Source organism: Sebastes fasciatus, chromosome 16, assembly GCF_043250625.1.
Source record: "Sebastes fasciatus isolate fSebFas1 chromosome 16, fSebFas1.pri, whole genome shotgun sequence".
Classification (NCBI taxonomy): Eukaryota; Metazoa; Chordata; class Actinopteri; order Perciformes; family Sebastidae; genus Sebastes; species Sebastes fasciatus.
The window spans coordinates 18,423,358-18,438,146 of NC_133810.1; the positions used below are offsets into that span (position 1 = coordinate 18,423,358).

Here is a 14,789-nt window from a genome sequence, read left to right on the forward strand (position 1 = left end):
GCATACTGGGGTCCCTAAACAGTTCTTGATAAATTGAGTATCACTGTAAAGTTGAGACTCCTGTGAATCCAATGAGCCCAATTGTATTGTGATGATGTTGATGATAAGACCCCATAGTAGCCATTTGATATAGTGAGACTATTTTTTAAATTTGACCTCACTGTATAAAATGACCTGTGGTGACCTCTAGGATAATCACAGCCTCATGAAACTTTACAGCCACAAACTAGAGACCTAGAGCATTCAGAGGATGGATAGCTTTCCTAGGTAGATTCACAATAAGGGGGTTTGAGCAGTTTCCAGAACAGAAGTGCTCGTCATCCTATTGCCGAAAAATAAAATTCTTGCAGAAATCTCCAAATGTCAAAGGTTTTTGATTCCAAAATCACAGCATGACTTTTTCTTTGGTGTTCCTCAAGGTCTTGGTGTCTTAATGTGGTATTTTGGAGGGGTTATTGATCATTTTTATCAATTCTTGAGTAGTGAAAAATGGTTAAATTTAGCACCAAATCTGTGTAACAAATGGTATCAACCCCAAAATTGCTGCAACAACTTATTAGACATAATAGAGCATGGGGATGGCCATCACATATTTCTATCATAATGTTTTAAACCCTTATACACTTTCACAATTTTTTTTTCATTAATCAATTCATGTTTATTTCTGAATTATGACTAGACCAACTTGACACACAGTGCTGAGCTGCATCTTGAATTAATCTTCAGGTTCCCAGCTTTCAGATGATGTACACCACTTCTATATGTGACATCTACTGTTGACCTGCTATCTCCCCCTAAACACGCCCTGTACCCCCCTAAAGAAGAAGACAAAAACGGGTCTACTTTGGGTCTCAGAGGGTTCAAATTGTAAAAGTTTGATAGGTGGATAGATGGATGTTATTTTTGAAGTCAATATAATCAAATAAAGGAGCTGCATTAGCTAAAATTAAGTTCATAGATAATATTAGCCCGCTGGTGTGTTGATTCCAAATACAGTTGGAAGTGACAAGAACAGGCTGGACTGTATCCCAGAATGCACTGGGCAGAAGGCAGGAAACACCCTGGACAAGCTGCCAGTCCATTACAAATCTAACAATGATTAATAAACAATCACAGTCACACTTCAATTCACACCTACAGGCAATTCAAGCGCGCGGTCCACTTCAATCACAAGTGTTTGGACTGTGGGAGGAAACTGATGCAGCCAACGAGTAAACTCTGCTCAGAAAAGACTTTCCAGGAACCAAAAGCAGTTTGTCCTGCTGCGAGTTGTCTGTGTGTTAACCTCTGAGCTGCTGCGCGACGATACGCACAGTATATACAGTATGTTTGTATAGCCCATAGATGGTTTTCACACTGATTACTGCATGTGGACTGTGTCTTATCTAACAGAACACAGTCAATATTAGCTTCTGCTGATACTCAGATTGAGAGTGCGTGCTGTAAGATTACCCAGCCACTGAGTGTTTAATTGTACTGTTACTCCTACTAATACAAAAAATAATGATCATGACAAAAAGAGATAAAATGAGAATGTACTAAAAGTCATAATGCATATCCAAGTCAAACTAATTTCTGATAATAACCACTTTTAAAAATGGCACACGATTGAGAATAAATTAATATCCTACAGTGTCGGCAAGACTGAGTATTTAACATAGTCCGTTTTTATTTCTTTTTTTTTCTGTAATAATTTATCAGGAGTAACAACAGGTGTACAGAAACATACAAATAGAGCAGAAATGTAAATTATTGTAACTCCATATTTTGGTATTTTTTCCCCAGAGCCCCCTCCCACCCAACCCTCACCCATTGCCGATGCAAAAAGGATAAAGAATTTTAAAAAAGTTAAATTTAATTTAAAAAAGAAAAAATGAATTAAAATAAAACAAATTAAAAAGAAATAAAGCACAGAATGACAATAATGATAATTATTGGATGAATCACAAACTACAGATAAAATAGGCTGAGAAACTTTACCATGTACAAATGGACAATTTAACTGTTAGTGGTTATTTCTGTTTGCATAAATCAACCTTTATGATGTCATACAATTTAGCTGATGGAGAGAAATACAGTTAATATGCTATAAGTTTATTATTAATAATAATAATAATAATAATGATATATCAAATATATAAATATATAGTACTATAAGGAAAATAAACTGATGTCCATGTGAAAACTATGTCCAAATTAAATCTGTTTTTAATATTAAATAGTTTGTGTTAATGTCACAGTTATGGCCCTTCATACTTTGTAATCTGGAAAAAACATTGCAGAACAAAAAGGGGGATGGGAAGCAGATAAAGAAGATGCATTGTATTATAATAGTGGATTCAGGTTGTATTGAAATATTGGTTTGAAAGATTTATTTGCTGCGATAAATTATAAATTTACTTATGAATTCAGAATGAGCTTGTCTGAGGAAAAAAAGATGGCTTTTTATTTCCTGATTATTTATTTTACTCTGGAGGAGCATTTCATTTTTTTAGCTTTATGGCTAAAAACACACTGTCGACATAAATGAAAAATACAGTGGCAGCCTAATTAACAAAATGATTTATGACTTAGATATAATACATAGGCCTATTAATTATACACATTTCTGTAAACTTAATCACAGTTTTTGTACCTGATCATTAATTGGGGCCTAAAAAGAATGCTCCTTGAGTAATGTCTGTGACACACAAATCAACAGAGTTTGAGGTTAAAAGACACACGGCTGAATTATATATAGATTATTCTGTACCCATGTACTTTATTAGCTGCTTTACGGCTACTTTAATAACCAGACTGTGTGTTTGCTTATTTATTCATGCTAGGGCTGTCAAACTTAACGCGATAAAACGCATTAATGCAAATTTGTTTTAACGCTACTAATTTCTTTAACGCATTAACGCAACTTGTGATTTTTTTTGGTTGCACTGGGCTCAGTTTTAAAGCTAGAGTGAAGATACTGGTATCAAATGAAACTAGAAAAACCTAAGCTAAACCCCATACTAGCTTGTCATGAAGGCTAAATACCGCTCCAAACTTGCACTAAATTTTGGCGAGGAAAAACTAGCATGGCCATTTTCAAAGGGGTCCCTTGACCTCTGACCTCAAGATATGTGAATGAAAATGGGTTCTATGGGTACCCACGAGTCTCCCCTTTACAGACATGCCCACTTTATGATAATCACATGCAGTTTGAGGCAAGTCATAGTGAAGTCAGCACACTGACACACTGACAGCTGTTGTTGCCTGTTGGGCGCGAGTTTGTTATGTTATGATTTGAGCATATATTTGTATGCTAAATGCAGTACCTGTGAGGGTTTCTGGACAATATGTGTCATTGTTTGTGTTGTTAATTGATTTCTAATAATAAATATATACATACATTTGCATAAAGCAAGCATATTTGTCTACTCCTATGTTGATAAGAGTATCAAATACTTGACAAATCTCCCTTTAAGGTACATTTTGATGAACAGATACAAAATGTATATATATATATATATATATATATATAATATATAAAGACAAAATATTATAACATAACTCATCCCCACCGCCCCACCCCCTCTCTCTCTTTCCCGCCCTTTTCTTTCTCCTCTTTAAATACAAACAAACAAACACCCTACACCCCCCATACTGCATACATACAAAAGCATACAACTGTATACACACACTAGAACCTTACACAACAGACTGCCCTGCACTGTCAATAACAACCCCCTCCCTCCACCAACATCCGTTACTTATTTGTCTCATTTTGTTCGTTTTGTTAGAATTGCCCTATCCCGTTAATGCTGTCATGTCACCCGATTTCTTTTATTTATTTATTTTTCTCTTTTGTTTGTTTCTGTTTGTCTTGTCAAATTTCACCTGTTTTGTCTTGCTTCACTAAATAAAAATAAATAAATTAAAAAAAAAAGAAAAAATGTGTGATTCATTTGAGATTTATCACAATTAACTATGGACAATCATACCATTAATCCCAATTAAATATTGTAATCGATTGACAGCCCTTACTCATGCACATGATGACTATTCTGCCTTTATTTTTTGATGATATATTGCATTATACTGTAAAGTGTTGTGCTATTTTGTACATGAAAACAGCACATCATAACTTAAAATACAGACTAATGCAATTCACCACCAACATCTCTAAACTATAATTCATAAAGGCAGCAGTTCTTGCAGTATTTAAGTGTACTTTGTTGCATTTTACTGTACAGGCGATGGTACTGCGTCCACTTCCATACACTTGCACATGCTGTGGCCTTGTCACAGTATCCTGATAAGGAAATAAATCAGCTGTGACACTCCTCATTGAGAAACACAGGCACGCGCAGAGAGGCTACGGGAACGCGGAAGGTTCACTCTTGTTTGCCACAGGCGCCGCCTGCTGTCAGTCCTCAGTATCTTAGGCCCAGTAGAGGATTAAGGCCAAACTTCCGCCTGTGTGGTGTCACACCTAAAATGTTTTCTCCAACTGTCTTCTCTCCTTCAGCTGACATTGCAGGATTTTTTATGTTATTTTCTATCACTAAATTAAACTGTGTATAAGGCCTGCAGGAAGAACAGCTGTGTTCCCGTGATGCGGAAGCTGTTTATCTACATGATATCCAATAACGTCTGCTAATAGTACAAAGTACAAATCTAGATGTTTTAATCAAAGAATGTCTTAATTGTAATATCACTGGCTCCAGATATGACAGGTAAAAGTAGTATTTATCTTGCCAAACCTTCACCAGTCATATCTCAACACACCTTGAAATCATATTTGTTCCAACATGTTTGAAGTCAACTGAGGCACACGGCTAAGTTCATTCATGCATTTGGCAAAGATTCATACAGCATTTACTATCTAATAATTACTGCTGGCAAAATAACTAATCATGCACATCAGCTTCTACATGTAATGTAGTTCATTTCAATGTAAAAGCCCACTTTTTTGTTAAGACATTAAAGGGGAACACCACCTAAATTAAGAAATCCAATATGTTATTTCCATGGCCTAGCAAAGTTCAATCAGTATGTGTGAACGTGAGCTCCTCTCTCTCAAAGCCAAAAACCAGAGAAGTAAGTCTGAAACTTGTGATGTCATAGGGCAGGAGTTCTCAAACTTTTTGGGGCCGGGGACCTCTTAAAGGGGAGAAAATCTTCAAAGGACCTCCTCATAATTGTTACACCGATTAAGCATAATGCTTACTACTATTTGTGCTCTTAGATGCCATTGGAGCTATTTATATTCTAAAATGTTTCAACCTAAATACTTCAGACCTGTTTGATAGTGACAGAGACCCATTTCAATTTGAATCCTGTTAACACCTCTTTGTTTTGCCCTGATAATCCGGTGCTTTGTAATCAGATGTCGCTTCAGCTTGGCCGGCTTCATTTGCTAGCACCTGAATACACATTTTGGTCTCCCGTCACTGTCGCTCGATATATGGTGCCTTCAAATGGGGTCGTGTTTACCGTGTCCACGAGAAGAATCCATATGACCACCCCCCTCTTGTGGTATTCACAACCTCATAAGTGGAAAGTTTCTGAAAGCTCAGAGTTCACGAGTTGTGACGTGTCTGTTGACGTTGGCGGAAATGGTGGAGGCCTTGGAAGTTCATTTTTTGGTGCATAATAAGTTAATATATTGTAATTTTAGTCATATATCGTTTTTCTTCGTAATTTTATAATATGTCTGAGGAAAATGCTGATATTCCTCATCTTTTTCCTGCATTATGTTACCCACTTGCTAGCTTGCTAAATTGTTAGCCTCCGAGACTGATTTTGTGGACCCACAGAATGTTTATTTTCTTTTTTAAACCCAAATGAGCTTTATTCTGTTGTAGTCTTCTCAGTTGTGAAACAGAAAATGTTCCCATATACTCAGAACATTCCTCTGGGGGCTCTCAGTGTCATCTATAACATCTCTCCCTATTCATTGTCTATGGAGCAGCTCCTCACTTTATACCCGATGACATCACACGTTTGAGTTTTAGCTCTCTAGTTTTTGGATTTGGGAAAGAGTTGTTCATGTTTACTAATATTTCTGGACTGTCTTAGACCATAGGAATAAAATGTATGAATTTTGAAAATGGCTGTTCCTCTTTAAAATTTTACAACCATACTTGCACAAGGACTTATGAAGACCCATCTTTTCAATACATGTGCTGAAACACAACATTTATAACAGTTTATAACAGCGATACTCGTGTATCAATATTTTTTTGCACCCCGAGATTACATACAGACAGCTCTGTGTCTCATCTGAGATTCTGAACAAGATGGGATAGAAACCGTTTGTATGTCTACACTGTTCTGAGTTAAGCAACCAAAGATTAGAAACAACCAGCGGAACTGGCTGCTGTTGTTTGAAGCATCTGCTGCAAGCAGCAGATGCTTCAAACAAAGCTGGTTGTTTTGGGTGTTAACAAGAGACACAGGTACTTAATTCATTTGTTACCCACACCCGTCTTTTTGTTTTGTCAAGTGAACCGGTGGGGGGAAGTAAACTGATATCATCACCATAGTAATACTTGCCAGCATCTGCATGTGACTTGGCCTAATTGTTTACACCTCTCCGCCCACGGGGGGCAGGAAGAAAGCTTTTATTTGGACAAAGCAGGTGAAACTACAGGGTTTCAAATTGGGGATGGGCTGCTTGTTTCGGTTGCAAATTTGCCACCCACTTTTAGAATTTGAATGCATTTCTGCATTACACCTTTTGTGCCTTGAAGTCTGTGACTATTCCATCTCACTCGTGTTTTTTCCTCCTCACCATTATGAGAAGTTTGCTTGGGGAATATGTATTTAACAACAGTATAGTGTGAGTTGCAATGTAGAAGTATGCTGCTGTTGCCAAATATTAGCTTCAGTTAGAGATCTCGTCTCTGTATAAACATTACGGTATCAATATATGACTGCTTCTCCAATGTAATCCGCCTAAGGGGTTCATAAAGAACCCCCAAAACTGTGTGCAATAACAATACTTTCAGCATTATCATTTCAATTTCTCATTAAATGGAAAGTAGGCCTTGCAGGTAGTGTGCGTATTGTTCGACAGTAAAGGAATCATGGGGGTGTTATTAAACTTTCTATAGTAAAATTTTATTGGGTTGAATCGTCAGAACTTATCCAAGCTGCCATGGAAGCATGTGCTGAAAACTTTCAAATGTCTTTACACTATCTTTTGAATGGATGTCTCCTTGAAAGCCCTTGTATGTATTCAAGCATTTGTTAGCTGTAAATTGTCACACCCAGGTGTGACACGGGTTAAAAGGGTACTCTAAAGAAAATCTTATTTGGTGTGTTCACACAACTGCTTTGTTACTGAATGTGGCCCTGCAGGAAACGCCAGTTCACTGTGAATCAGGTCTGTTTGTTTGATGTTCACAGCAGATAGAAGAGCTTGTATGGCACAGTGACACCAGAGCAGTTCAAAGGTACCTTAAAGGGATAGTATGAGGTACTTTCAAAGCCAGCAACAGTATAGATAAGTTTCACTTTCATTTTCCCATCAGAAAATATTCCAAATATTGTTATTAGAGTTTTAGCGCTCTAGTTTTGGGATTTGTTTGTGTTTACTAGTATTTTGTTTATGTTGTTAACAGCAAATTGTCATGAACCAGCCCATCATATTTATTATACATTATCTCTAGGCATGCTAATTATTTCTGTATCGCTAACCACATATGTGTCATAAAGGTTTTTATCAGTCAGTTTGGGCTATATTCCAGCTCAAGATTTTTGGGCAATATTCATTCACATATTTCGGAAGTTTAAGCAACATGATGCACAAGCTTTTAGTGTTCCTACGTGCCATTAAAATATACAATAATTGAATAATGAACCTCTCCCAAGAGCTCGCCTATTTCCCTGCTGTTTGCAATGAGTAACTGAAACTGCACTCCTGAAAGTAATTTAGATTTGATGTGAAAGATATCCTAGAAACAACTAAAATCTCAATAGGTCCGTAACTTTTTTTTTTTTTAATCACCACAAAATTAACAAGCATAAAATGCATCATCTGCTGCTGACTATCAGGAGCCTTTCTTATAAGGAGCTAACACTCAGGTGTTCTACCCTACAATCCCAGTAGTGACCACGGTCAAACCAGGAAGGCTCAGGAGGAGATAAGCGTGAGTAAATATAGCAGTTGAGTGTAATCCACTTCGTGCATTTCATTATCCAGTGAGAGCTCATCTCATGCAGTGGAACAGTGGAGGAAACAGTTGACATCAATTGCTTTAGTTTGTTCCCCAGAATAAATTTATTCAAGTTGGGACAATACAAACCTAGTGAATGACAGGAGGAGGAGGAGGTATCAGATTTCTTTAACAGGAATGACATTGGTAAAGAGGATGTGGAACGTTTAAAATCATAAAAGATGCACAACGTACAGCCATCGCCCACAGCTAGGGGTGAGACACTAAAGTTTGTTCCCATAAATAAGGCAGAATGCAGAGTCCATAGAAATGGAGAGTTATTACATTTAGCCAATTTGGACAGTGGTGTGACAATATGACAAATTACATGACTTTCTTCAGCTCATCGTACAACACCAGCACGAAGGCGCCGCCCATGCCTCGGAGCACGTTGGACCAGGCTCCCTTGAAGAAAGCCTTGCCGCCCTCATCGCGTGCGATCTTACGCCAGCAGTCAATGGTCCCGGTGTACATAATGTCCGCTGAGGAAGGTAAAAAAACAAACCAGAAGTTAGATAATGCAGGTAAAAAAAAAAGAAAAAAAAAAAGAGTTCCATGTCTACGGTGCATTTAGTCCATCAACTACGTATTCAAGCAACTTAACACAGTAATGTAGTTACAGTTGTATATGCGAGTATACAATACAAATAAACTCACCTCCTTTGCGACCGGACTGCATCATCATACGTCTACGGACAGTGTCGAAGGGGTATGAGGTCAGGCCAGCAACAGCTGTCACACTCTGTGCAATCATCCAGCTCACCAATATGCTGGATTTCTTGGACTCTGGAAGCATACCTTTAAATATAGAGAAAAAAAAAAAATTACAAATCTAGAAGAGGAACCACTGAGGAGGCTGGTCTGCAAGCATATGTCAATGTAAAAATCAACATACCCTTAGCTGTGTCATACACGCCGAAGTATGCAGCCCTGTAGATGATGATGCCCTGCACTGACACGTTGAAACCCTGGTACAGACCTTTCAGGCCATCGGACCTAAAGATCTTAACCAGGCAGTCACCGAGACCGTTGAACTCTCTGCCGGCTCCAGCTTTTCCCACATCAGCGGCCAGACGGGTACGGGCGAAGTCGAGGGGGTACACAAAGCAGAGAGAGGTGGCTCCGGCGGCGCCACCGGAGGCCAGGTTACCGGCGAAGTACCTCCAGAACTGGGTGCGCTTGTCAACGCCATCAAGGAAGATCTTCTTGTACTTGTCCTTGAAGGCGAAGTTGAGGGCCTGGGTGGGGAAGTATCTGATGACATTGGCAAGGTTACCTCTCCAGAAGGAAAGGAACCCCTGCTCCTTGGGGATACGGGTGACGCAGTCCATGATACCCTTGTACTGCATATCCACGGTGATCTGCTTACTGGCATGCTGGACCTGGAAAAATGAATGAGAAAAGAAAAGTTGGGTTAAAATAGGGAAGCTCATTAAAGTGTAGTGCACAAGACAATCACAAGGTCTCCTTGTTGTGACCTTGGTGCATGTTAAACCTGTAAAAGTTGCTGCAAAAGTCTGCAGGCAAGTGCAATCTCACAGCAGTATTGATTAGCAATCAAATCATTATAGCTGCTATGCTGCGTCTTATCTACCAACCATTATTTTATGAGAATTTTTTATTATTATTTTAACATAATTAGGTAAAACAATCAGGAGTCAGTATACAACAGTTTAGAAATAATGACGTTTTGCAGGTTAAACAGAAAATTATGTATAACTAGTTGACCCGGCTGTGAATGAGGCCTCCATTCAGTCATCTCGCTCACCGCTAGCTAAGAGGCCACCGGAAATATTTCATTGTCAATTAAAGCTCAAATATAACTGACATGATGTCTTCTTTTAACTGCCTATGAAAAAGTAGAGTTTTAACTAAATCAGAGGTGTTGTCATCTATTTGTACACAATGTCCCGTTATCAGTACAAGCGTTTGTCCTTCGTTAGCTAACGCTGCGCAAGCTAAGGTTAACGTGGGAAGCTAACGTTAGCAACGTGTAGGTCATTCCACATCCCAATGGTGACCTTAAATCCTTTAACTCACCGCTCTCTAAACTTTCATCAATTCTATATTATCAGATGCTACTGAGCTGTGTGAAGCTCTGAGTGTGTGGATACGTGATGCCAACCGGCACAGATACGTGTTTAACTTGTCTCAATGGCAGCTAGCAAGATCACACACCAGCTAGCCGGGCTAACGTTAAAGCTAGCCGGCTAACGCAGTCTTTACCTGAAGGAGCAGCTTCACTCTCTCGATGGGCGCGACGGCTGTCTTGGAGATGGCAGCGGAGATGCCACCAGCCAGGAAATCCTTGGCGAACGATACAGCTGTCTCATTCATGGTGCGATGTTTTCTTGATGTGCCCTTTCAGATAAACCAGTAAACTCGTAGATATAACCCCCACTTCCCTCTACAGCTGATGGCCTGCACGACGAAATGGCCGATTGTGTAGCCGCGTTGCAGATTTATATAACATAATAGCTCGCGAGACAATGCGAGACCTGTGATTTGAGGATATTGGCCAATCCCTCCCACGTCACGCGGGCTCTCTGCCAATTAAAACGGCAGAGATAGTGATGACGTCACTGCGTCATTTTTAGTAGCCTGGGCGAGTAAATCCTGATATATTATAAAATACACGTGAAGTAACTAAATTTAGACGGAAAAGCAAATGAGTTACAGCGTAGACTTGTTCTTATTTGGCCTCTTTGGCTCACAGTCACGCCCACAGACCAATGAGAACAGCAGCTAAGCTTTGACATGTACATGTATGTGCTCTTAATGCAGGGGGCAAAGTCACAGGGTCGTAGCCTACAGAGCTTTCAAGGACTCAAGTGAGGCCTATAGGCCTACACAGCATAATTACTAACTACATAGTAACTACTGTCAAGTTATTGTTTAAATATGTGCAGTATCCCAACTTGAGAGAGATTGAAACATCCACTCGAAGATCTTTAACTGGAATCCACTCAATGATAAACAGCTTTTCCTTTTTCCCCTCCTTTATGTTGAAGGTTGAGTTGAAAGTTCAGTTCATTTTGGAATTATTATTATTAGCCATTAGTCATTAGGTGAAAAACCTTTGAAATAGAGAAAAATACACATTATTACAAAATAAGTATAAATAAAAAAAATTTAAAAAAATTTGAGACTTTGCAAAATTCATTAATCCTTATTTAAGTTAATACACACATTCCTACTAAATGCCTCATGTTAAATGCAAATAAGCAAGTTCCCACTGCTGCCATAGCCTTTGCCTTAACACAAAGGTAATATGTACATGTGTATTGTATTATTTTATTTAATTACTATTTTTAATTATTTATTTAAACACAAATTATTTATAATTACGTTTGAGTTCATATTAAATCATGCAGTCATTTTAAACAACATTCCCCATAAGCCCATGTACGTCTCACCACATTTGTGACTGAATGTGAACCAGGATATGCCCGCACTTAACAAACAAATCAACAAACAATCAACACCCTTTTAGCGCTTTGATTGTCACAATTCATCTCTCAAACACTCAGAGAATAAATAATATTGTATGGTTGCTTTCCAGTGAGGTGCATCCCTCTGAATGAACATGTCTTATATAACCCAGCCCATTTATAGAAATGTTCTTGAGCAACATACTGTCACTTGCTTGCACCTGCTCTGCTGAGAGCTCACCTGTTGAAATACTAGCTCTGTTTTTGTTTTTTTTTGGGTGAAAGCTAATTGGTATTAATATGTATCATAGATGACGTAGGTGACAAGTGCTGCATATGTGCCAAAATTCCAAAATAAAAGTCTCATTCAGCCAGTTTAGGCTTGATCAAAATTGTCCACTAGAGGGCAGCAGGAGACTTAATGTCTTTCTCTTTATTTAGCTGATGAACAGAACTCCATATAGACCTACTACTGCATGCAGGGGGACACAAGTTTACAAATAAGCTTTCAAAAATATATCTATCTATATAAGTGTAAATGTAAATCAGCATTTATTGTCACACAGTACATTGTACACAGTACCCAGGGAAATGTACTCTCTGCATTTAACCCATCTCAATGGAATTTCATTTCATTCTCACTGTGCAATATCATTTTCCACTTGTGCAATTTTGTTAATAGTCTGTTTATTGTCAAAACTGTATATACTGCTCCTATTTTTATACTTCCTTCTATTTAAATGGTTCATATGTTGTTGCACTTTGTTTAGCTCTTTTTTTTACTGTGTTAGCTTATGCATCTTGTTTTTTGCACTATCCCCTTTGCTGCTGTACACTGCAAATTTCCCCACTGCAGGACTAATAAAGGAGTATCTTATCTTATCTTATCTTAGTATTAGGAGAAGTGGGCAGCTACTATATAGCTGCCAGGGGAGCAGTTTGGGGGTCCGGTGCCTTGCTCAAGGGCACTCTGGCAGTGCCCAGGAGGTGAACTGGCCCCTTTCTAGCTATCAGTCCACAGTCTGTATGGACTTGAACCGGCGACCCTCCAGTTCCCAAGCCAAGTCCCTACAGACTGAACTGCTGCCCCATCTATCTATCCTTCTATCCATCTGTCTATCCGTCTATCCGTCTATCCATCTATCTATCTATCTTTATATCTATCTATCTATCCATCCATCCATCCATCCATCCATCCATCATCCATCCATCCATCTATAAACCAACTGAATACCCCTCCGCTCACTCCTCTAATAAAGCTGCCTTGCCTATCCATCTATCTATCTGAAAAAACAAATGTGAATGTGCCATCCATTATTTCCATGATCCAAAAGGCCGATGTAGTACGACATATTGCTGACGTCCTGTTGCCCTGAAGGTCGCAATGTTGTGACATTGTGTTTTAGGTAATCATGTATTTCTGTGACAGTTTTAAAAACTATTTGTGTTTTATTTCAAGCCTGGAACTGAAAGCAAAATATCCTCATTAAATGTCAGCTGTTGTATACAGTTGTCTTCAGGGCCTCGTTTATAGCTTATTATACAGTATATGTTTAATGTGACCACACAAAACTCAGATAAGACTGTTGTGATTCAAACACTAGCTGTACAGTAAACACATTTTTCTCACAGTAATGAGCCAGTGCTCACATTGTTGGAGTCTGTATAACTTACAGGAACTGTATGTCTTATCTAATGCACAGGGTTGACCACATGGAGGAGCTGCTGTGATGCCGTGCAGTCAGCGTCAAACCTCCTATGAGGAATCTTGCCATAGACCAGCTACTGAAGCTGGAGTATAGGAGAAGACCAAAATCTGATTTAGCTTTACTAAAGGCAGCAAGGTTTAGTCTGAGTGCAGTGAAAGGTCTCCTTGTGCTGCCATGGTTACTGTTGATAACAGTGCCTTTTTACACGCATTGCTGTGTTCTTGTTTGGTTAGATGTGCATTTTAATGACAGTCACTGGTCACTTGTATTTCTTACTGTTGCCACTGAACAGGAGGTGTAAATTAATCCACTAATCCCTTTTAATTAGAGTGAGGACAGCAGGTCAATGGCATACACTTTTGCACGTTGCTTTTGTTTTCTTTCAGTGAGAGGCAGCGGCGGGTTCATTTAATCATATTTTGAGTGCAGTATTTTTACTGTAAATTGGGTAACTCCATAGAAATGATTCAAACAAACATCTATAAATTACCTTAAAGGGAAAAATATATCTGATCTGCAATTAATCTGATTTCTATATAGGCTACAGAGCATTAAAGGAACAGTGTGTAACATTTTGGGGGATCTATTAGCAGAAAGGGAATATAATATTTAGAACTATGTTTTCATTAGTATTATAATCACCTGAAACTAAGTTGAGTCATTTTATTAACAGTGTTCCCCCAGTCTTCGAAAGGAGGAGTGAGCGGACTGGTATTCAGTTGGTTGCAAACTGCAACCACACCACTAGATGACACCAAATCCTACACACTGTACCTTTAATATAGCAGCAAACAACTAATTACAATGTAAAGATATAGAGGAGTGATGTCTACCTGAGCAGAGAATTAAGTCACTCTCCTTTTGTGCATGTTGTAATCTCCGAGCTTCTCTGTGCTTTGTTTACATAGCCGAGCCGTTATAGTGAGTCTCTGTTCCCCACTGGCTGGCTAATCACCGCCGCTCTCTCTGTGCTCATACGGCAGTTACCGTCCCGACTATGAATGTATAAAGAGGTTAGTACCCGCGCTCCGGTTCCCCTCCAGCCCACAGGCTTTCACTGTTAGCGCTGTCAGCACTGTTGCCGTTGTTTGTAATTTCGTGCTGTTGGCTCTGCCGTCGCCATGTTGAGAGCCTGTGGGGGCAATAGATATGCTCTGAATTTCATATTGAGCACCTTTTAACCAAAACCTTCACAAGGCGCAAGCAAATATGACAGCTGCTGTGTGATCAAAGTCCTAACTTTATTTAGTTTTGTGATTACATCCTAGGAGAGAATAGAAGCCTTTACTGTACTCTATCTGTACAATGAAACTGTTTGTTTGGATAAACAAACATAGGATGTCTCAGTGTTGCAGGTGACTGTGCATGTCATCCCTTCTGGACCAACCCTTTCCACCCACAGGTCGGCTGCAGCAGTGGAACAAGTAGAGATTTCACAGTCCCAGTCCTGCTGT

General features: G+C 39.0%; 1 protein-coding gene across 1 annotated transcript; it reads right to left on the reverse strand.

The window, feature by feature from the left end:
- Positions 1-8,236: 8,236 nt before the first annotated feature.
- Positions 8,237-10,649, reverse strand: LOC141753245 (ADP/ATP translocase 2). Its single transcript, XM_074611715.1, has 4 exons — positions 10,422-10,649; positions 9,091-9,577; positions 8,853-8,993; positions 8,237-8,677 (listed from the first exon to the last, which is right to left on the reverse strand). Exons 1-4 carry the CDS (start codon positions 10,530-10,532, stop codon positions 8,520-8,522), a joined length of 897 nt encoding a protein of 298 aa, XP_074467816.1. The 5' UTR covers positions 10,533-10,649; the 3' UTR covers positions 8,237-8,519.
- Between the last annotated feature and the right edge of the window lie 4,140 nt (positions 10,650-14,789).